Genomic DNA, 21,860 nt, shown 5'->3' on the forward strand with positions numbered 1-21,860 from the left:
TCTGCATCGCCACCTCATCCTTATTCTTCCTCCTCACCTCGTGTCTTAGCTTCTGCAAGGTCCCAGTGCAATTATGAGCTACCCGATCATACTCTCCCCAGAGATTGCTTATTCTCTGTCGGTCAGCTTCCTCTCCTTGACATGCTGCTGGATTCTCTCAACAACAAAGGGACAATCTTGAATATTGCTTTGAGTTGATCGAGTTTCAAGAGGGTAGCCAGACGCACTCGCTCGGCTTTGTCGAGCTTTTCCTTGGTGGCAACAGGTGGTGTGGTTTTTGGATGGTTCGTGGAGGACCAGATTGGTCAGGGCGGTGGAGGGGGCTTTATGAGGTTGTCAGTGGAGATATGTGGTGTGTAGTGATGGAGAGGTTTGGGTTTTAGAGGGAGGGTTGGGGGTGGAGCGAACGGATGGTGGCGAAGTAGTCGCTTTAGCTCATTGCTCGTGTTCGAGGGGTGGGATAGGGTAGGTGATCGGTGTAAGAGGCAAAGAGATTGCACAATGGAAGGTACTGTGGAGGGACGTAAAGGCGCTATCTGTTATGGTGCTGGCTTAGGCACTCTCGAACGGAGTCATTTGGTCATAGCATCGATCAGTCGTGGTGACGGGCTCTTTGAGTATAGGGAGGGGTATTAGTGGAGAAGGCTGGCTAGCGATAGCTTGCAGCCTTGTACCTCTCACCCCACTGGGTAGTAGTTTAGCAAGATATGATCGAGAAAGTGCTACTGACAGAGGCACAACGCCATCACTCGACGCTGTATATTTACATCGAATTATACAAGGCTATGTGATATATCAAACCAGGTACACCTATGTGACAGGAGTAAGAAAGGACGATGAATGACCTATCCAGGACGCCTAAGGGCATCCAGATTATAGGAGGCCGGCCTGATGCCACATCGCCACACCTTGCGCCGAACAGTTGGAAAGCGGGGGTATTGAAGGCCTCCGCTATGGTCCTGAGATTAACACCGAGTACGCCCGTATGTGCTCGTTGTGAAAGAAAATACGTAGAAGCAGAAAGGGGTTGAAGTGTGATAATCAATGTCGCATATCGCATCCCGTTATTCTCATCGCATGTCATCGGTATCTCATCAGCCAGACTAACCGGTGACAGCTCGTCGCCTTTGTCGACCACACTGTTGTGGTGTTTGTAGTAGAAGGGGACCTAGTGCCGTGCCCCCAGTCATCCTTATATCATGACCCTTAGGTTCGTAGTCGTGCTCTGTATGTACTTCCGTCATCTCTGGTAGGGCTCTTACATCCCCGCATTCTTTATCATTTTCCTTGCAGCAACATGACTGGGTGTGTCCATTTTTGGTCTTGTCCTCCTTCCAAAGTTGGCTCCTTGTTTCAACAGTATTTTCACTAGTTGCTCATTTGGGCTATGGTGCACGCAAGCATGGTACAGCGCTGTTTGATCCCTTGCATCCGGCTTGTTCACGCAGCTTTGATCTCTGCCCAAGATATATTTTGCACCTTCGTAGTTGCCTGTTTGTGCACAATAATGAAGAGGCCGCAATTTTTCTTTGGTCTGGTCAATCGCGGATACCGAAGCTCGGTGCTGGACGAGCAGGCGCAGTATGTCTGTGACCCTAATCATTGTAGCTTTGTCCAAACATTCCGATGTGGAAATTGCGGCATGCATCACTCCCAGTCCATGATTGTCAGTGATATCGGTCGAGGCTCCAGCGGTGAGTAGTTCTTCCACCATGGACTTACAACGGGAGTGGCAGGCATGGAGAAGGGCAGAGGCTGTATATGATCGAAGCTGATGAGGTAATGTTAGACGATTCTTTCGAGGTGACAGGCAAAGTCACGATGGACGTTGCGTCAGACTTACTTCTTCCTCGTCTGTGGTGGCTTTGAGGATGCGCTTGACCCGTTCAAGGTCTGCCCTCTGGACGGCTTCCCTGAGTGTCTTATCGTTGGTGAACGTGAGACTTTTCAGGGAGACTGTAGAAGCACTGCTTGCTTTGCTGGTCGACTTGAAGCTTGAGCCAGCACTCGTACTGGAGCTTCCTGTGCGTATTGTATCGGTTCGAACCAATGTCTCGCCTGATATGCCTGTTGATATGCGTTCGATGTACCCAGGCTCTGGCTTGCGTTCTCGTCTTTTTGTGACACCGGGACTGGTGGTTTTCCCTTTGTCTGAATCCGGTTTGGTGGCCACCAAGGTCTCCATCGCAATGTAACTAAAGAGGGTGAGCTCGATCCAAAGCTACTTCCAACCAACTCATCCACAAACCTTATCCATGATGTTTGTAGGCTCTGAATTAAAGACAGAGTAGTGCCCAGTTCGTTCCGGCATTTGTCCAGCTCTTTCTTGTTTCGACTCCGGTTTCGGATCTCATGTCTGAGCTTCCGCATCGTACCCTTGCATGTGTCGGTGACCCGATCAATCTCGTCAAGTATTTCCTGCATGGCAACTTTGTCATCTTTTTCCAACTTGCTTGCGACGTCTTTGTTGTATTTCTTCAGATTAGACGACAACCCTTTAAAGACAACGCGCAGCGTGGAGGTCTGAAAAGTCGCGGCAAGACGAGCTTGTTCAGTCTCTTCCAACTCCTCGTTCGCTTCATGGTATTTTTCGATAGACTGAACGACGAGGTGAATCACGCCGACAGCGGCGGCTTCATTGAAGATCAGCGTCACGAAAGCAGAAGAGGTGACTGGTCTCTCACCAATGCCAGCAAACAAGTCTAATCCGCTCATGATTCATGATACAGCAGCCTGCCAATGGTGGTGATCAAGGTGTACAGGCTTGTTCGGGAGACAGCGCAATCGACCCCGATAAGCGGCGAATATCAGTGTAGATAGAAATAGTAGGCTCTTTCATCACGTACAGCACGTATACCTGCTTGGACGCGTTCCGACAGAGTCATCTTGCAGAGTGTACAGACAAGGCTGGGTTCTTGCTGGCACGATTTGATTTAGTAAAAATGCGGCTATCCTCGCGGGGGGAATTATAGGCGGAGAAGAGGGTCTAGCTAGTGGTGTAGCTATAAGCCGTCCAGATCAGCGCACACGACTCTGAGCGGAGCTGTCGTCGAGTACTTCAAATGAAGATATCCCATTGGTCCACTGACTGATCGTTGACGGGCCCATACACAGATGACTGCTTTCAATTTTGTTACTGACATACATTTGAATTCCAATTTCATCGCAGCCCTATGAGTCTGCCAAGCTTGCCAAGGCACTACTAAGAACCGAAGGTGGGTTTCCGGAATTATAGACGGCCCGATCTAGTTTTTCATCAACCCAAATGAATCAGCCGGTTTGAATCATGAGGCTTTCTTGACCAACGAGCGAGAAATAGAAGGGCGCCCTTGAGCTTCTGAATATGTTCAATCAATTTGGTAGCTCGAAGTCTGCTTAACGGCACAGTTCACTTGCGAGGCCCCTCCCATGAAGCATTCGCTCCTCATAGACGAAGACATGCTCAGGTTGCCTCAAGCTGTTCATTGAGCATATCAACAAGGTCTATTAGCTACAGCGCTTCTAATGCTCATATTATGAAATGACATCACTTCAAACCTGACTTGCTGTCTTCGAAACATATCATGGATTCTCGTGGGACCCAGCACGGCCGGGAACGTTATGTTTTGCGTATCATCCCGTCGATATGCTCAATCAGTTGTAGCATATTCATACTATCGCTCATTCAAGGCTAATGCCACGAATGTGTCTCTTCCAAGCTGGACTGCGACCAAATTTCTCAATCACATCGCTCCTATAATGAGGAGTATGACTTGACCTACTAACCACTGGAGGGGCTTTTGTTGTACCAAAGATACATTCAAAGCTCGAAGCACTCTACCAGGCCCAACTATCAAGCTATTAAAGGCAAATAATAGATACAAGTGCCAATAACTCAGAGATGTTGCACTGTTTGATATTGCGAGATGCATCGAATTTACAGCACTCGTCAGACCTTCGCAATCACCGAGCCAGAGGGAATCGATGCATTCTCTAGGCACATGATATCTGTATCAAGCTAAAGAAACAGCTGGTGTGAATGAAATTGGCACTCTGAATGTCCGAACTGATGCTGTTCCGCTGGCAGGCGAGAGAATAGATGAGCTAATTGCAAAACTCTTCTAGGTTCAACATTCGACACCTGCTTGAGCTTTCTCTAAGCTATCACGTAGCCCATACCTTTGCTGGTGATTGTTCCATTGACGGTCTATCATGCAGAACAGTCGTCAATTCACGTCATAGAAAGGCTCCGAGAAGTCTGACTCTTGTATGAGTCGATCACTCGGGTCTAGAATCTCAGGCGTGCCACGCCAGGGCTCAAAGTCAAATCGATAGTATGGCACGTCACTGACACGATTGGCGCGCTTTCAAATTAGGGCGGTCGCGCAGACTATGAAAATATGCCCAGCGACGCCAAAGTAGGGCCACATTCATCCCCGCACTTCTCGCCTTGCGCAGCTTGCCAACAAAGGAAAACATACATTCCAAGCTGTTTTTGACATTTGCTCCACCAAGTGTAGGCTTTGAACAAATTCTCTGGAGCATTATGGTAGCGCAGGGCGGCAAAGCCGCTGGCTTTCACGTCTTGATCATTGGCGCAGGTCCGTAATGTGTTGTGAACTGCTTCGTTGAGATTTGTGCCTGACAGAGAACGCCTCACATAGGCTCGGTAGGCCTTCTACTAGCACAACGCCTCAAGGTGCTTGACATTCCCTGTACGGTCTATGAACGCGAAGTGCATCTCAACGCCCGAGGCCGTAATTGGAATTTTGGCATCTATTGGGCGCAGGCACCTCTCGCAGAATGCTTGCCACAACCCGTCCAGGATGCCATCTCAAAAGCGCAAGTGAAGCCACATGCGAAGATTGATGAAGGGGCAACTATGCCAATCTTGAATGCCGAAACGGGAGAAGTATTGATGAGAGCGCCGACGCCGAATGTGCTTAGGTTAAATCGAGCGAGGTTGAGGGAGGTGCTTGCTCAGGCAATCGATGTGAAGGTACGCAGATACAGTTTCCTACCGTTGACATAGTCCTCAGCCTCTGAGAAAGGACGCCGACCTTCCACAAAGATTTGATGACCCTGATCACGTAGTATGGCAAACGGCTCAAAAGCGTCGAGAAGGGGGACGACGGCAAAGGGGTCATTGCAACCTTTGAAGACGGGACCACTGCATCAGGCAACTTGCTCGTTGGGGCAGACGGTGCAAAGTCTCGAGTACGACAGGCCCTGCTGGGTGCCGAAAGGGGAGGCTTGCAAACGCTGCCACTGATGGGCCTTAGAGCATTGGGTACCCTGCCAGCTAAGATTGCACTAGAATTGAAGAACCGAATCAATGCAGACTTGGTCGTCACCGTTCATCCCGTTGGGCTCGTGGCTTTCATCGCTGGTAAGCGAGCTTGTCATGACAATAGCGAGATTATTCTGACAACTCACACGTAGTCCACGATATTCCAGACGAAAACCGCCCAGAGACATGGGTCTGGCTATTTCACCTGACATATCCATATGACGCGAATAGAGAGTCCCTCACTGACGCTATCGAGATTCGGAAGATATGGGACGACTTCAGCCACAAGTTGGCATCGCCTCTTCAAGACGCGTTTCTGTCCGCGGCGGAGCGATCAACCCTCCTGACTGACCGGCTTGGCGACTGGCCTACCGTCACTTGGGATAATTGGGGTGGCAGCGTGACGTTGGCGGGCGATGCTGCCCATCCGATGACTTATCGTAAGCTTCTCCTCCCAGCCACAGTCCCCGGATGATTGTCTCTATCTCCCGTACTGTGTCTTGGGACTGACCTTCTCACCAACCAGATCGCGGACAAGGTCTCAACAACGCCGTCCACGACGCGGCGTACCTCGGCAGAGCGCTCAATTCTGTTTGTTACGAGGACAAGCCGCTCGAAGAGGCCATCGATGTGTATGAGAAAGAGGTTGTGGAGCGAGGGTACGCAGCGGTTGTGTCGTCGACGGAAAACTCGATGATGATGGTCGATTGGGAGAAGTTGAAGCAGAGCCCGTTGTTTAAATACGGATTGAAGCAAGGGAGCAGGGCCTGAAATATTTCGCCTTCTAGTGAATTTGGTGCACACCATTGATTGCATGCAGTCAAGGCGAGCGGGGCCAAACATTCTGATGCAGGTATCTGCTTCCGTTGATAGTCGTTCTGCCCCCATCTATCTCACAATTCGCTTTCCTTAAGGGTTGACAGAGGAACCAGATTTGGCTCCCCCGTGACCCAAACTTTGTGAGCCTCTGGAGACATTTCATTTTGTAAACACCAACGCATACTCTTCCATATGATTTTAAGTAAGTATTGCACAATTTTAAACGCGGCCGAGAGCAAAATTTTGCCTGGAGTACAACCTTACCCTCGTCACATAGCTTTCATTAGATCCTCCTTAAATTGATATCTCCATCATTCATATGATGTCGGTAGTAAACTTCACCACACTCCCTGCTGAGATCCGCACCGCCATTTATAAGCTTTGCCTTTGGCATGATGGGCCGATTACTTATGACTTCCATATCTTGCCTCATAAGCGGTCTTTCAAGGGAGAACTACTGCACTCCAGTGCCGTCAACTTGACCATACTGTCCCTCAAAGCCTCCAATGCGGAGATTGCCAAAGAGACTCGCTATGAATATTTTGGTCAAAATACATTCCGAATGTGGATCTATGATCTGGGGGAGTTCATTGATAGCAATGAACGATCCTTGCAACGCATTGGGACATATGATATCAGACCAATGCTTGCGAAACTAGACCTCGAATTGCCGCGATCGGGATTCTGGAGGAGAGAACTATCGCCTCTAATTTGGCTCAATAAGGTAAGGGTCTATCCTTACCTTGGTCTAATTCTCGGCTTCCTCGATGAAAGCTTTCGGCACGCATACTTGAGCTGACTTGGGAATTCCAACAGACTGTAGCAAATTGCCCAAACCTCAAGAAGATCTGCATCGATCTATTATTCAGCGATATTGTCCTTCGTCAATGCTGGGCTCTGCACCTTTTTCGAAAAATCCACAAGACCGTGGCAGTCCTGCCAAACATTTCACAAATCACGCAGTTCAGGTTTAAGCTGGGATGCATCAGCTGTGCTGATAATGGTGCTCGAAGTGATGGAAGACAAGATCGGATCATTGTCTGCAGCAATATTTCTTCTCCGACCGTCGAGCAGACCATAGATCATTTAGCTCATGGAAGCCGGTTTGGTCTTGCGGACTTAACACAGAGGCGGTGCGGGTGTACACTCCGGCCAAAGCAGATTGAGAAGATTGTAGAGAGAGGGTTCAAGTACAATTGTGATTGATGCTGAGTACCGGCCTTGTGAGGCTCATCGTTGCTAACAGTACACAGATTCCGCTTCAAAAAGGCAAGTTTTTCTTTGCATGGCTGCAGGTTTGGGACGCTCAACGAGTGACTCAAATGAAATGGTGCTTGAGCGGTCCCTGATTGCGCTTTGCGAATGAAGGAAGGGAAGGAAGAGACGATCTGGACGGCCTCACCTAGGGCTTATATGTCTTATTGAACGAGCCTGGCCTCAATGTCTGTGCCACATCGAGCACAAGGGTTAGCACGTCTCAACAAGCCAACGAATCAGGTAATCGTACAGGGAACGAAATAAGCAGACAATAAAGGATTTTTCCAATCCAGAGTTCGTCAACATAGTCAGGCACTATCCGTTAAAAACAAAGATGCATTACGAGAGACCTCGGGAACCAAATCTGTATGCACTGCAAGATTTGCAGTCAAGATGGGAATGCACTTTCAAAACTGTAGGTGAGGACGACAGCCTATAGCCTAGCCTAGTATGTGCAATGCAATATCACGTATCTTAGAATGACTGAGCCGACAACTGCACAGGCATAATTTTCCAATTGCCGACTGAATTATCTGATAGATACCATCTGCTATAATTCAAATTTCGTCAATATGAATAGTCATTCTGTCTGTCTTTCAACAAAGTCTAACCGACCTTTCCACTGATAGTTCAACGAGCCCAGGTACTCAGCGATCACTCAATCGGTCCATGACGGCGAATACTTTATTGCTCCTCCACGACGTCTCCCAATTCAGTCCTCGAGTGATCAGCAGGACGAAATTTCATCCGACGACTGTATCTCCAATCATCCTCACTCTGGTCCTCGGCTTCAATAGGGCCAAATTCATCTCTTAGAGCTTCTGCCAGACCAATCATCAGACAATCATACTGCAGGGACCACATGCTCCTCCAAGTTCCAGCTCCATGGGTATCCAGGAAGCCCTTTGCCGGAGGGTTGAAATCGAATGCCTTGATCCACGCCCATCTCTCGTTTGGATATGCGTCTGTATGAAAGGCTATCACCAGCTCTGGTATCTTCACAAACTTCTGAACATGTGGTTCCAGCCACTCGAAGAGGTCTCGAGCATAGATGACGCAGGTCAGGAAGTCAGGCGTGCAGTCTTCCATCTCAAGCGTCAGAGTTTGAACGGCAGTATCCCCTTTTGCAAGAAAGTCGAATAAGGGAACGATGTATCTTTCGTCAAGCTCGTTGAATGGAGCTGGATACGCATGGACTCCGTTGGTATTGCGCATACGAGCCTCGATGCTGATGGTCAGAATGCGCATCTTCTTGACGTTCTTCCATGTCAGAGGCGGGCCAGTGCGTGCTGAGAGTGTATCGATGAGTTTGTATGGGATGCAGAAGCTGGACTCGGCGTAGAGTATCTCGACGGATTCGTTGTGTATGTTTCTGGATGTGAACAACAGGCCCAGTCCGGAGCGGAACGCTACGTTGCAGTCGCTACAAGATGAGGAGGAACAGCCTCGCCCTTCAAATCTGTGATAATTTGAGTGGCATCTCTTGGGTATGGCCTGTTAAAAGTTTTCAGTGATTTTGTTCAGCGATTGAGTGGAGGGAATGTGTGGACTTACGTAGCAGTAGATTTGATCCCTGACTTCTCTAGGGAGCTTTCCAAGCATGCCATAAGCTGTCTCTGGATGCATAGTCATAGCGGAGTACCAAGTTGTGTGGTGGAGGTTGAAAGCTCTGGAGCGATATACATTGCAACCTCCTACCTTTTGTTCCTGAAGCAATGTTAAGCGACTAAATTGTGGTGTGAAATTATTCACCGCACGTGAGGAAATACTCGTGAACGTCACATGCCTTTTGGGGTGTAAACACATTTAGCTTGTGTGACATGCGTCATCTGTTTGTACGTATGTGTGTGTTTACTTCAGCTTGCTCTTTTCGCATGTGACCTGCTGGCTGGCGTTTGCTCACCTTTCACAATCATTACTAAAGGGTCGTACACAGGTGAAGATCTGGTATCTCTAGCTTGACTTTTGCAACATTCTGCCCAAGATGCAAACCCCTACGAGTATGGGTACCTTTGGATGCCTCCCACGGGAGATCAGGGACGAAATCTACCATATGGTAAATTCCTTCTCCTTTTCGTCACTAAGAAAAATAAGTTAACGTATCCAGGTTCTCTGTGGTGTCTACACACTGAAAATACGCAAAAGCGGTGAGAATTCTGACAACGCCGGCGAGCTCGCTCAGAGTCCGCACCTAGCCTTGCTTTTTACGTCGAAGCAGCTACATGAGGAAGCAATCATTGTCTTCTACGAGGCTTCGGCATTCAAATTAAAGGTGTCTCTCTGTGCGACAGATAACGTTCAGTACCCAGCACTGACCCTGACCAATTGCAACCTCATGACGAATATCTGCTTCCAAATAACCACAGGAAGCTGGAAAGATTTTGATGAGTTTTTGGATGAAGATAAAGCCCAAAGCAAGAAAGTCAAGACACTGATGTCATTGTTCACCAGCAACAGAACTACAAGGAACAAGGTTGTCTTCAGCTTTGTATTCCGTCCGGAGACTAGACGTGTTATTTGGGATCCATCTGGACCGGAGGTCATGTCCACTCTGCTTCAGTCTCTGTTCATGAACTGGATGAGCTACACAGACCTCATCGTCAGTGTTAGTTGTTATAAGCTGTGCTTTGGGAACTCTGATATCCAATTCTGGCGTACAGAAATGCACGATGAACCAGAGAGGATTGACCTAAGGGAAATGCACCAGGAATTTGGCAATTTCTGTTGCGCCCGCTATGTGTTAGAGGAAATACAAACAGTAATGGAGCCATTGCTGGGGAAATCCTTGTGGAAATCCACACGTTTGCCGACTATGTTCGGCGTGAGTTACTTGGAGTTCCACCCAGTAGAGCATCAGAAGCAACTAAGGAGGGATGAGGTCACGCGGGCTTTGTGATGGTGAATAAAGAACAAAATGGTATACCTCACTTGAAGCAGCTGCTGATCGATGTTGACTCTTTGCATCGATAGAGTTGAAGCGGAAAGGAAGATGGGGAATATTTGATAGGATCTCCTGCCTTTCAGATTGTCAAAGTAGGCTTGAATTCAATTGTTAGCCAATATTAAGTCTTGAAGGTTCAAGGGAAAAGTCTCGCGGCTTGTACCACGCTATCGATTGTTACTATTTTCTTTTATTGCCAAGGGCTTCACCGACACAGATTCACGGCTGCGAGTGGATGAGCAAGCTTGCAAGCTTTTGACTCGTCAGGAATCTGGCTTTCCTCAGTACTACCTTCGAGTACTAGATAATCCCTCAACTGTGTTCCTCTGCTACACACCTCGACATCATCAAGACTCAATCTTTTGCGCAGTTCTGATCGACATGGCAACCGATCGTGTTTCCCTTGGGAGGCTTATCGTGCTTCCACGCGAGATTCGTGACGAAATTTATAGCCTGGTAAAACAAATCTACTCGTCTCACATCATGTACTAAGGCGCTCTAGGTTCTCGTAGGGACTTACAGGCCAGAAACCTCTAAACAATATGTTCCAGCGGCTTGCCCAGGGGTTCTACGAGTCTCAAAAAGAGTCCATCGAGAGGCGTTGCCAATATTCAACAGATATGGTACTTTCATCATCGACACTTTTCTTTCGCAGGAGATGTGTGGACTGCCAACCTTTCCGCCACTGCCCTTGCCACACGTTCCTGAAATACCATGCATTGGCGGAAAACACAGCGTGACGTTATTGATCCGGCCTGAGAGACTCCCACCCGTAGGGGTGAACGATAATGAACCCGAAATTGCATCAGTATTGCAGCATTTCAAGGCATGGATAGAGCAGCGTGTACGCTATACAGTCTCTGTGTTGAACAGCGTTAGGGACACTACATTACACATTGAGTACATCATTGAGAATTTCACTTTCTGGTTATGGGACTGGCAGCTCCCACCTGGACTTCCACCTCCGCACAATATCCCTCAGACATTGAGTCTATTGCATGCAGATATCAAAGACTCCTTCCAAGGAATGATAGATTCTGGAGAAGTCACATTCGAGCTTGTGGCCAAGAAAGTACGCATAGACGACGCTGATATGCCAAGCTTTCTAAGGCATTGCCAGAAGCTTTTTGAAATGGCTTGTGCAGAGCTCTCACCTCACCTGGGAGATTTTCGTCTTGTGGAGTTGAGCGCAAAGGGCAAGGAGGTACAATATCAAGGGCGTTGCGCATTTCACCCAAGGCATCACTTTGTGTCGATCAATAGTGGCAAGCAAGAACAAGTCTACGAAAGTGACAAAGCGTAGTAAGGCACTACATGGTCAATGAATCAAAACATCTTCAATGACTTGCGTCAGATGGTTCTTCTCTGTTGTTGCAAACAATAGATTAGCCTAGGAAGTCAATCATTGACTTCACTGCTCTGAACTCAAACCCCCTCATTTCTTCGACCACTCTTCTACATTCTTTCATCAGTCTTTCATCAGCTATCCACCACAGAATCTTCTACAATCCCAGAACCATACATACATCGTCTTGATTCCACGTATTGAACGAATCAAGCTCGCCATGGCTCATCATGCTTCTTTAGGGTCTCTGAGCCTTCTAGCTCCTGAGGTACGCAATCAAATCTATCGTTTGGTGAGTCTCTTTCACGATATACTGAAGTAGTAGTTTGACTGTTTGCAGGCTTTGCCGTACATGTTGTATGGCTCCCTGGTTGTGTCAGAAGATATTAACAAGATACCATCAATGATGCGCAGCCCGAATCTCCGCATCTTGCTGGCATCTAAGGGACTGAATGCAGAAGCATCCGCTGTTCTCTTCTCCCACTGCAACTTTAAGATCTCCTTCCAACCTGGTCTAGGTCTTAATACACATGAAATGAATGGGGTGGCAACAATTGCGAATCTGCATCGTCTCCGACACTTGAAAGTGAAGATGTCCAGCGAACTTCTGTTTGAAGAAGAGCCTTCGGATATTGACGATGCTCGTTTTGCAGGATATGCAGTTACCTTCATGGCATTTCTAGCTCATCTGGCAAATGTCGAAGGTCCAGGTAAAACAGTCGAGATCAAGATAGATTTCTGGTTCACGGCATGGGAGCTGAACGAAATCGGCGAGTATCGCCGCCTTCTTCACCATCCAAAAGTATCCCGGTTGATCAGAGGCGTGAGTCGACTTGTGCACTTCAAGGAGGTCAGAGTTCGGTTCATTGTGGAGAGCGACGATGAAGAAGAGGATGAAATGCGAATTAAACTCTGTCAGGATGTCGGGAAGCGCCTTATCAAAGGCTGCGAAGCAACCCTTGGAGTCTGTACAGCGCATGAAGCAAAATTGTACTTTAAGGAGACTGGTCGTGACGAATTCTCAAACAACATACAATTTGTTCCCAATGCAAAGGGGGAAAGGGTAATACAAGGGGAGGGAGATGGAGAAACTGAAGCTGAAGTAGAGGAAGATGACGAAGATGGAGGAGACAAGGAAGATTCGGGGGATGACGAAGACGCCGACAAGGACGATAATGATGGTGATAGTGACGACGTCGAAGACGAAGATAATGTGATGGATCCCCTCCAAGAACTCGCTGATGAGAATGAAGACAACCTGGAGAACGAGGGAGAGATCTAGACGGATTTCTAGGTCCAAACTGTTTATCACAGGCTGTTGGCGATAAGGGACAAGATCAAATACCATTGAATATCATTTCACGACGGTAAAAGGGTTGGAATGAGCAAATAGCTACTACAGATATCAACTACGACTCTAGGGGTACTAGAAAGTCATTGATCAGGAAATGCCGTTGCTTCTCCCATCATCATCATCATCATCACTCAAGATAACGATGAACTCTGATGGAGGCGTCCTAGTACACTGGGAAATATAAACTGCCCAGTACATATGATTGAGATGCTATGGCACCATCTCACATCAGAATTATTGATCGCAGGGTATGATAGGCCACACATAGAGGCATCAATATCTAGCAAAAGCCTGCTCGTCTGCAAAATTAACTGTGAAGTCAACTCGCTCTCTTTGTTGTAATACCTCGAGTGTGCTCTGCTGTGTTTTCCGATGTGGAATCGGTCGTACCACGTCGGACAGATTACTTTCAATGTGTCTGTGCTTCTGCAAGGTAATAGTACTCCTTCATCTGTTCACTTCGGCGATTCATGAACGATCCACATTTCATCATCTTTGTCTCCAACATCATTGCCATCCTTTCAGCGCACATACTCCTGTCAGTTCAGCAAATTCATAATCGAGACTCAGATTTTATGCAGAGACAACAGCTATGAATCGATCAAACATGGCGTCGGCTGACTCCTTAGGCAATTTCAGGGCTTTCCCGGCTGAGATTCGCAACCAAATCTATCGTCTCGTAAGTCCTGAGTCTGCTATACCAGAAGGATTGCTGACTATCAACAGGCTTTACCGAATATCCTGCATGATCCATTAGGCGTGACCAAACCTGGCGGTCGCACCCGAAATCTTGGGATCTTACTTGCTTCTAGAAGACTGAATACAGAAGCGTCCGCTATACTATTCTCGAAATGCTTGTTCAAGGCCAACATCAACCAATCATTCTTCATGATTAATGGAACGATGGAAAGAATACTTTCATTTTCCAGCGCCCACTTCTTGCAACATCTGGAGCTGGCTATTCCGGCCGACAATCTATGGGGGTGGGATCTTCCTGAGCTAGATAATCCTGATCGTGAAGCAGAGGCTTCGAAAGTTTTCCTCATCTTGCTCTCCGAATTTGCAAAGGGGAATTCTGTGCGAGAATCGATTAATATCATAATTTATCCGTGGCTTCTACGGAAGACTTATGATGATCATTCACAACGTGAATACTTGAGCCATCCTAAGGTGGTCGAAGTGTTCGGCGCCATCAGTCGCCTTAATAACTTCAAGAAGGTTACCATGCGATTCTCAGTCTCTGGAGAAGATAGATATAAATTCCAAAATCATGTGACGTTCTTCATGATAGCAGGACGGCGCCTTGCCAGATTTTGTAGAGCTTCCCTCGGGGACTGCAAGTCTCAGCAAGCATTCGTGCCCGTCGAGGGCAGGATGTGGCAGGACTTTACACTCGAGATACAGTTCTTCCCGCAGGCACATGCGCTTCAGCAAAAACTGGGTGGAATCGAGGCAGGAGAGAGAAAGTAAGACTCGAGGGCAAGAACCAGGTCGTTGGGCAGTTCTGAGGCTGCGGGACAAGACTAACAGTCGTGAACTCAAGCAAAGTAATCAATTCTCGCCATCTTTTGAGATCCCCAAATGAGTCGCTTGTCATGGAGATGGGTGGATTCCAGCCCCTGCAGTAAACCAAAGGGCATGGGCCACGTCCTTGGCATAGCAGATATTCATGACTGGTCATATACGTATTTGGAGAATGCAGAGACAGATGTACAAGATGTTCAGGTGCCTTTGAATGCGTCAAGTGTCGCCGACACCAGCCGACGCCAGGGGCACCTACCTCAAAGACGACTATTTGGAGCAAATCTTGCAAGACGGTTCTCGTACTACAAATACGAATCTTTATCCATTCAAAATTCTATTTTCAAATTCACAAAAGGTTGAGAAAGTGAAGGGGGGATGACTACGTCATTCCCCTTTCTTATCATCGCGTGGTTGTGTTGTCACTCCTCCCTCTCACCGCCTTTCCTGCATCCCCTTGAGATCTACCAACACAGCCTCTTACCTGTGTGTATTGACATTGAAGCGCGACTGCGACAATGGAAGGGACGAAGCAGTCCTTGGGCACGCTGAGTGTGTTTCCACGTGAGATTCGCGACAAGATCTACAGCTATGTGAGTACGCTTTGAGGTGCACCCAGACTTTTCCGACTGACGAATGTAGGCGGTACCTACAAGCGTCTACAACAAAATAGTGACCTCAAACAGACATTCTATGCAGCGCTATACTGACTCAACTGGAGTATCCTCTGCACAATTCGGTTTTATGCAAGTCTCAAAGGTATTTCACGAGGAAATATCTCTTCAGTATCTCCTCCGGACGAAGTTTCATATCCTGATGCCCAGTTCTCTCCGGAATTGGACTACCCTAATACATGGTTTCCCTCCGTCCGTGGCGCTTGCTCAAATGAAGCAGATAAACGTGCAGATCGGGGCAGGAACACTCTTCACCATAAAAACCCAGACTTCCGGCATACCATATATCTCCCTGTCAAAGCTTGTCCTCAAAACGCTCCACCAACTTTCCATACCATCCATGGATGTACAGGATCTTCAACTCATTTTTCGAGGTTGGAGTCAGGTCCACGACTTTATTGACGAGGAGCGAATCGAGCGATATCACGAAACGTTCGAAGATATTACAAGCGCTATCAGCAGTCTGACGCTTCTGAAAGAAATACAAATCTATTTGGAGGTTCAAAGTGATGAAAAAGATGAATTCGGCTATGTATTCTACGATTACGACGGCTACTCAGACCAACCTGGATACCACGGTCGGGGAGAGATTACAGACCCCGATGAGTGTGTGAAGGTGTTGAAGAACTTCCAAAGTGTATGTGGAACTACATTAGGGCCATCTGAGATCTGTGGACCTCTGGAGGATATAAATAGGCACATTTTCTATAGCTGCACTTTTCGCCCTCATGCGTATCAAGTCAAGCGCGCTGAGATGACGAAGGCATAGCAGAGTCAGTCAGAGCCGACGGGACTAGGAGAGCAGGATGGGGATTCATGGAATTGTTTCAGCTTGAGAGAATATGATCACGGGCAAAGAGATGAGACAAGCTGTAGCAAGTGCATAAGTCAGGTCTCGTTGGCGGTCGCTTTGATGGGAGGATGCAATCGAAGAAGCTGCTGGCACAACCCCGTCGAAGCGGAGACGGACTTGCATCATCAAGGTTTGAGAGGTATTAGATTGATTGCCGTAGCTTCTCAATTGCATATGCCCCTGGCCCACACAGTGCCCTTGATCAACTTTAATATTTCAACGCGTTCCTAGAATGACTACTGACCAGAGTCGACTGCTGGGCGTTCAAAAGAAGCATGGCTGCAAGTGAGTCATGATCGAACACGTAAGCCAGTGGTGTCTGCATTCAGCATATGGGCCGAAATTGGAGATATAGACACTTTGATAGGCTATTGATTTGGTCGCCCCGCATGAATTTGCCACTCTGCCCCTCAACACCTCTCGTAAATAGTTTTCTGTCACCATAAGCAAACGCAAACTTCTACAATCATCCTCACTTTTCGGTACAATGGGGCTTACTACCTCGCTTGGGGCGTTGGCAATATTTCCTCGCGAGATACGTGACAAGATCTATGAATTGGTGCGTCATGACCGGTGTTCTCAATCAACATGGTCGGTTACTGACTCTTAAAGGCGGTACCACTTATGATCCACGTACTCTGGACAGAGTCACGCAAAGTCCACGTGATCGGACCATATGATGCTTTCCAAGTCCAATGTCTCTTTGTTTCCAAGGCCTTTTATGAGGAGGCTTCGATTCTATTCTACCATAAGTGCACGTTCAACGTCCAAATCATACCAGATTCGCCATTAAGACAGTACGTTAAACTACAAACGCGGGCTTCAGACGACACTAGTACATCAGAACCGTTATGGGGCAGAATTCAAAACATCAAGCTCGAAATTGACCCCCATCGATTTTACGATTACGACACAAAACTCAAACACATTCGTCCTGGGCCTGCTGCATCTCTAGCTATTGGCCTTCTTTCCGAGTTACGCAGCAAGCGAATCAATAGCATTGTGATCGATATCAGAGACACTATAATGGATATCCCCGAAATCCTCACTAGTGGAATACTGGCACGGTTCCTCGATTGTTTTGGACTTTTGCAAGGCTACAAAAAGGTCTGTGTTCACTTCTTTACGAGTCGCAAACCATTAATACAACCGCACGAACTTAAAAGGCGCTTGGGGGCCTGTAAGTATGCCGTTGGAGTGATGGAATATCTTGTGGAACCGATGTTAGGACCATATAAGACTCAAGTCTTCGTCAATGACAGCGAGCATCTCCACACCAGTCTCACATTCACTCCTCGACAGCACTTCGCCCTACAGTCTAACATCTCTACGACATGAAAGGTTGCAGGACTGAGTTTCAGAACCAATGCCATTGAATGGAGGATTTGAGGTTTTTGACGGTAAGGGAGGAGGTCAATACTCAAAGGGTCTGCATGTCGTCTTGAAGTATTATAGTTGAATGTTAGCAATTTACTTTCTAAGTCATAGACCTAGCTCTTATCAGAGTAAACAAGCGTAATTGGTGTCTCCCAGACATCTAAAGCAATGACATCATTGTGCTTTTGATCCGTTCTCGTGATTGGACGAGTTTTCTCTAGGCTTTAAACACATCAACGGTTCCGCGATCGCTGTTGATACTCAGCGCGTGGGTCACAACAGTCGACAGACCATGGTCTCGAACAAACCTTTAGGCCAGCTGGGCATACTACCACAGGAGATTCGCGATGAAATCTACCGGCTTGTCGGTCACGAATACTCCCAATGAAATTCAAGCTGACATTTGCAGGCTATCCCTGAACAGCTTTACAATCTGTGGGCCAGAACTACAAATTGGAGCAAAGTCCCATTTATTGAGCTTGCACCTGATTATACTCCTCAACTTGGCTTCATGACCGTCTCTAAAGCCATGAACGCGGACATGTCACGTATTATGTTTGCTCATACGACCTTCCACCTCCTATTTCACAGCAACATTCAATACGTTTTAACGGTTCCTTGCCCGATGCCAATTGGCGCGCACCTTCTTCAGATGAAACATGTGGATCTTCACGTGGATGCTGGCCTCCTGTTCGGGCTGGAAGACATCGACATCACGACGGACCCAAAACCAGAGATGACAGTAATAGTGATGCAAACTCTCTCCAAGCTTGGTAGTTGTCAAGCTGGGATCGAGCTGAAGCTATCTCTTCGGAGATGGCGTCGTGACACCCTACGTATGCTTTTCCGCAACAGAAATACCGCCAAACGCGACGCATTCATGGCCATTATCCTGCAAACTATTCAAGACTTTAGTAGATTTAAACGCGTCACTATTAGTTGCAACATCGATGATGCAGATATAGATGATAGTGATCCACAAAAACTCCTGAGAGACTGTACTGTCGCTATGAGTCAATTCAGAAGGATTCTTCTTCCAGATCTCGGACCAAGTGAGAAACATTACCAATTTCTCCAACATAACATAATCGCCGTCTACTGCGTATTCAATCCGCACCATGCTCAGGCGATGCAGACCGTATCTACAAGCAGATCATCTATAGCAGCGGCGGACACCGCCATTTCAACGGCGAAAGAGAATTCGAAGTCGAGATCGAAGGGATATTGTGACTGGGAAGATATTTGAAAATGGTTTGCCACCGGGATCTTTTCATGAGCATGGATTTTCTACATCAAAATCGGCCGAATATCACTGGTCAAGACATTTGCACCCTACTTAACACGGAAGAAGACATTTGCTAGCGGATATCACATCAGTCACAGTCATCTATCTTCTCTAGAACAATGCGTCAAAGCCTCGGATAAGAATTCAATACCATGTATCCAGTGCATTGCATTAAGATGTAGTGCCAAGGAGGTCGTTACGCAAGTGTTGAAGGTGAAGTAAATAAGGCATTAATAATCGCCACAGTCAACGACGACACTTTTTGCCACTCCGCCAGTCATTCGACACTCGATACTCGCCAGACAGCAACCCAATCAAACTGCACCTCAGAATCTGTCCCTGCATGTGCCATCATGCCCGGTAATTTCTCGCTTTCATGGTACTTCCTTGTCCGAAACCACCGTTGGTAGTGTATGATGCTCATTAGAATCACTACCGTACTCGTCACTCTCACTTACTAGAGTGCTCACGATAATTTGATGTAATTAGGTTTCGAACCCTAGAAGCAAGTTACCTGGGAGACGACTCCAGGTCGGGGGCTAGCATGTCCACCGCCACGAGCCGGAGCTTCCGTCTCCTCCACATGACTCACAAGCTGCATGACTCTATTTCAAGCAGCAAGCACATCTCTTCCATCTATGGATCCAGTATATATTCTTCTTTTAATTTCTATCCTTCGACTTCTTCTTCAACTTCGTCTTCTTTATCTTCGTCGTCATCATCGATAGTGCATTGCAATTACGCAGCGATTGCATCAGCAGCGGTCATGAATCTCCAACATTCAATGGACGTCTTATCGCCAACCGACCGACCGGACATTTCAAGTAATTTGGTCCAACTGAGAGATGCCGCACCATCTCCACAAACACTTACGTGGCATGGTAATACCATCCACAATTGGCTCCAAACCCTGAAGTCTGCATTTACGGCTCTCTTTGATCCAACTGGCTCCAAACCGCTGGGCTTGGGGGTTGAATACTGTACTCTCTTTCCACGGCGAGGACATGCCAATATCCAGAGCCAACAATGTGCGTCCGAAATTGCAGCATTACTCTATCCGGCACCCACAGATTCCAGCCTGCCTCAGCTGATCAAATATGGTGAGTTACCCTCATAAAGCATTGTCTATCGCTTCCGCCGAACCAAGTCTCCCACGTTGCAGTTAACGGGACTGACAAATTAGCAGAAAGAGACATAGTCACCCTTCGTCGAGCCATAATCGAAGCTCATCATGCTGCTCAACTGAACGACGACACCCATGGGGACACCTGGAAAAGCCGCATCAGTGCTCAGGGTCCGTGGAATGAGACCGAGGATCCTCTACCGCTTACTGGTGTTTCGTCACTGCCAATGCCAGTCGAGATTTCAGACGAGGAGAGCTTACGTCCGTTCTTTCAGCACCTGAGTGAAGGAGAAAAGAGCTGGGATGATGCACCATCGAAAGGAAAAGAGGAATACTATCATGTTGATGTAGGCATCTGGGACAAAGGGATGCTCTACGTTGATGGACGCATGGATCTGTGCAAACAGTATGTATCCACATCAATCACATCGATGAGCCGATCTATCTCCGCCTAATTGGTTCACCACTGATACCGCAACTAGGGTCCTCGGTCCTCTCAACATCACTGCATTGATGCAGTCTCTTTCGACAAATACTTCAGTACACCACTTCCTCCTCGGAAACAACGTGATCGGCCCCGTAGGCGCCCAAGCAATCGCAGATTTCGTCCACCGCTATCCCAACAAGATCGAGACCTGGTATCTCGCCGGAAATTGCATCGATAGCGAGGGGTTCAGCCAGCTCAGCGCAGCATTCGCGAAAAGCGATAGTATCACGAACATCTGGCTGAAACGAAACCCTCTCGGCCCAGCAGCTGCATTGAACTTGTATGAGCTCATCACGTCAGCGCCAAACCTCCGCACTCTCGACCTCGATCAGACTGAACTCGGTGACGTTGGAGTCGCCAGGCTCTTCAACAACCTCATCTTTGCCCAACTCAAATCTGAGCCCGTAGCACTCCGCAATATCTACCTAAACGGCAACGGCATATCCACCAACGCTAGCGAAAAAATCACCGCATTCCTCTCCACACCAAATTGCGCCCTCGAAAGTCTCTACATGAGCCTCAACCCCATCGGCGACGCAGACGCCATCGTCCTTGCCCAGGGGCTGAAGCGAAACAAGTCACTACAGCGCCTGAGCATCACGTCCGGCGGGATCAATTCAGACGGTGCTGCAGCAGTGCTCGATGCGCTGCGTGACCATCCGAGTCTAATGACATTGTGCCTCGGGCAGCACTTCGCGACCGAAGATCTAGGGATGCGCTACAACTACCTCACCGACAGCGTCGAAGAAAGCTTAATCACATTCATCCGACAAAGCCGCGTCAAGATGCTGCAGCTCGACACAACGGCCATGAGCGTGAGCGTGCTCAACCGTATTGCGAGCGCAGCTGCTCTATCTGAGACGCTCCAAAAATTTCACGTCAAATCCATCCACGGGAATACGGATAGAGAGGTCAAGGCACAGCTGAAGAGTACTTTGGAGCGGAACGTGCGAACTGAACATGGTGATGGGATGACCTATCAGGAATTCGAAGCTGGGGAGAAGCGGTGGCTCGTGAGCCCGAGAGATGTGCGGTTGATCGATAGTGGGTATCGGAATCATGATGCAGGGCTTGCTCGGAGGGGGAAGATGGTGTTGAAGAAGGACTGGGAGGATGATGGGGAGACGATACGCAGGGTGATGAATGCTGGGAAGGCAGTAGTGGGAGCTCGAGTCTGAGAGGTAAGGAGAGTTTGTTGGTTGTAAGATAGGTCGGTTGGTTTATGGGTGAAGAACTCAATTCATACAGGACTTTTGGACACGTATGATCGTCCAGTTGGAATCATTAATCATCTCACATACCAAAGGCTTCTATCTGCTATCCTTCGCCCTTTGTTTGGCCGCCTGATTCATTGAGCGAGTAGCCGAGGGGGTGCATGTCATGCGATGAAACTGAAGGGCGGGGAGATTTAGAGATGTTACTGTGTGCCGATTAGTAAGATATAGAGAGTGGTTAGCTTTCTCGTCATGGTCGAATGGGCATGACATATTCGCATAGTTTCTCTCGAACAACTCTAATGAGGATTTATAGGGGAAAGGTGGAGTGTGCAAGGCTC

At 47.8% G+C, this 21,860-nt stretch overlaps 8 protein-coding genes across 8 annotated transcripts; 6 read left to right on the forward strand and 2 right to left on the reverse strand.

Annotated features, from left to right (window-relative positions):
* Window positions 1–1,258: 1,258 nt before the first annotated feature.
* KY384_003521 (uncharacterized protein) lies at window positions 1,259–2,715 on the reverse strand (the record flags this gene model as incomplete). The annotated part of the gene is made up of 3 exons (XM_044812035.1): window positions 1,259–1,564; window positions 1,844–2,195; window positions 2,237–2,715. The coding sequence occupies 3 exons, from the start codon at window positions 2,713–2,715 to the stop codon at window positions 1,259–1,261; spliced, it is 1,137 nt and encodes a 378-aa protein (XP_044671168.1).
* A 1,810-nt stretch (window positions 2,716–4,525) lies between these two features.
* Window positions 4,526–6,040, forward strand: KY384_003522 (uncharacterized protein; the record flags this gene model as incomplete). The annotated part of the gene is made up of 5 exons (XM_044812036.1): window positions 4,526–4,580; window positions 4,644–4,978; window positions 5,074–5,368; window positions 5,422–5,709; window positions 5,796–6,040. The coding sequence occupies 5 exons, from the start codon at window positions 4,526–4,528 to the stop codon at window positions 6,038–6,040; spliced, it is 1,218 nt and encodes a 405-aa protein (XP_044671169.1).
* A 1,989-nt stretch (window positions 6,041–8,029) lies between these two features.
* Window positions 8,030–8,952, reverse strand: KY384_003523 (uncharacterized protein; the record flags this gene model as incomplete). The annotated part of the gene is made up of 2 exons (XM_044812037.1): window positions 8,030–8,717; window positions 8,900–8,952. 2 exons carry the CDS (start codon window positions 8,950–8,952, stop codon window positions 8,030–8,032), a joined length of 741 nt encoding a protein of 246 aa, XP_044671170.1.
* A 395-nt stretch (window positions 8,953–9,347) lies between these two features.
* On the forward strand, window positions 9,348–11,589 carry KY384_003524 (uncharacterized protein; the record flags this gene model as incomplete). Its single annotated transcript, XM_044812038.1, has 4 exons — window positions 9,348–9,401; window positions 9,453–9,950; window positions 10,554–10,742; window positions 10,789–11,589. 4 exons carry the CDS (start codon window positions 9,348–9,350, stop codon window positions 11,587–11,589), a joined length of 1,542 nt encoding a protein of 513 aa, XP_044671171.1.
* Window positions 11,590–11,851: 262 nt separating this feature from the next.
* On the forward strand, window positions 11,852–12,913 carry KY384_003525 (uncharacterized protein; the record flags this gene model as incomplete). Its single annotated transcript, XM_044812039.1, has 2 exons — window positions 11,852–11,923; window positions 11,972–12,913. 2 exons carry the CDS (start codon window positions 11,852–11,854, stop codon window positions 12,911–12,913), a joined length of 1,014 nt encoding a protein of 337 aa, XP_044671172.1.
* A 679-nt stretch (window positions 12,914–13,592) lies between these two features.
* Window positions 13,593–14,455, forward strand: KY384_003526 (uncharacterized protein; the record flags this gene model as incomplete). The annotated part of the gene is made up of 2 exons (XM_044812040.1): window positions 13,593–13,664; window positions 13,712–14,455. The coding sequence occupies 2 exons, from the start codon at window positions 13,593–13,595 to the stop codon at window positions 14,453–14,455; spliced, it is 816 nt and encodes a 271-aa protein (XP_044671173.1).
* A 569-nt stretch (window positions 14,456–15,024) lies between these two features.
* KY384_003527 (uncharacterized protein) lies at window positions 15,025–18,656 on the forward strand (the record flags this gene model as incomplete). Its single annotated transcript, XM_044812041.1, has 4 exons — window positions 15,025–15,099; window positions 15,149–15,817; window positions 16,646–17,140; window positions 17,820–18,656. The coding sequence occupies 4 exons, from the start codon at window positions 15,025–15,027 to the stop codon at window positions 18,654–18,656; spliced, it is 2,076 nt and encodes a 691-aa protein (XP_044671174.1).
* Window positions 18,657–19,479: 823 nt separating this feature from the next.
* On the forward strand, window positions 19,480–21,483 carry KY384_003528 (uncharacterized protein; the record flags this gene model as incomplete). The annotated part of the gene is made up of 3 exons (XM_044812042.1): window positions 19,480–19,795; window positions 19,843–20,224; window positions 20,301–21,483. The coding sequence occupies 3 exons, from the start codon at window positions 19,480–19,482 to the stop codon at window positions 21,481–21,483; spliced, it is 1,881 nt and encodes a 626-aa protein (XP_044671175.1).
* Between the last annotated feature and the right edge of the window lie 377 nt (window positions 21,484–21,860).

Source organism: Bacidia gigantensis, assembly GCF_019456465.1.
Source record: "Bacidia gigantensis strain McMullin 20006 chromosome Unknown contig_180, whole genome shotgun sequence".
Taxonomy (NCBI): Eukaryota; Fungi; Ascomycota; class Lecanoromycetes; order Lecanorales; family Ramalinaceae; genus Bacidia; species Bacidia gigantensis.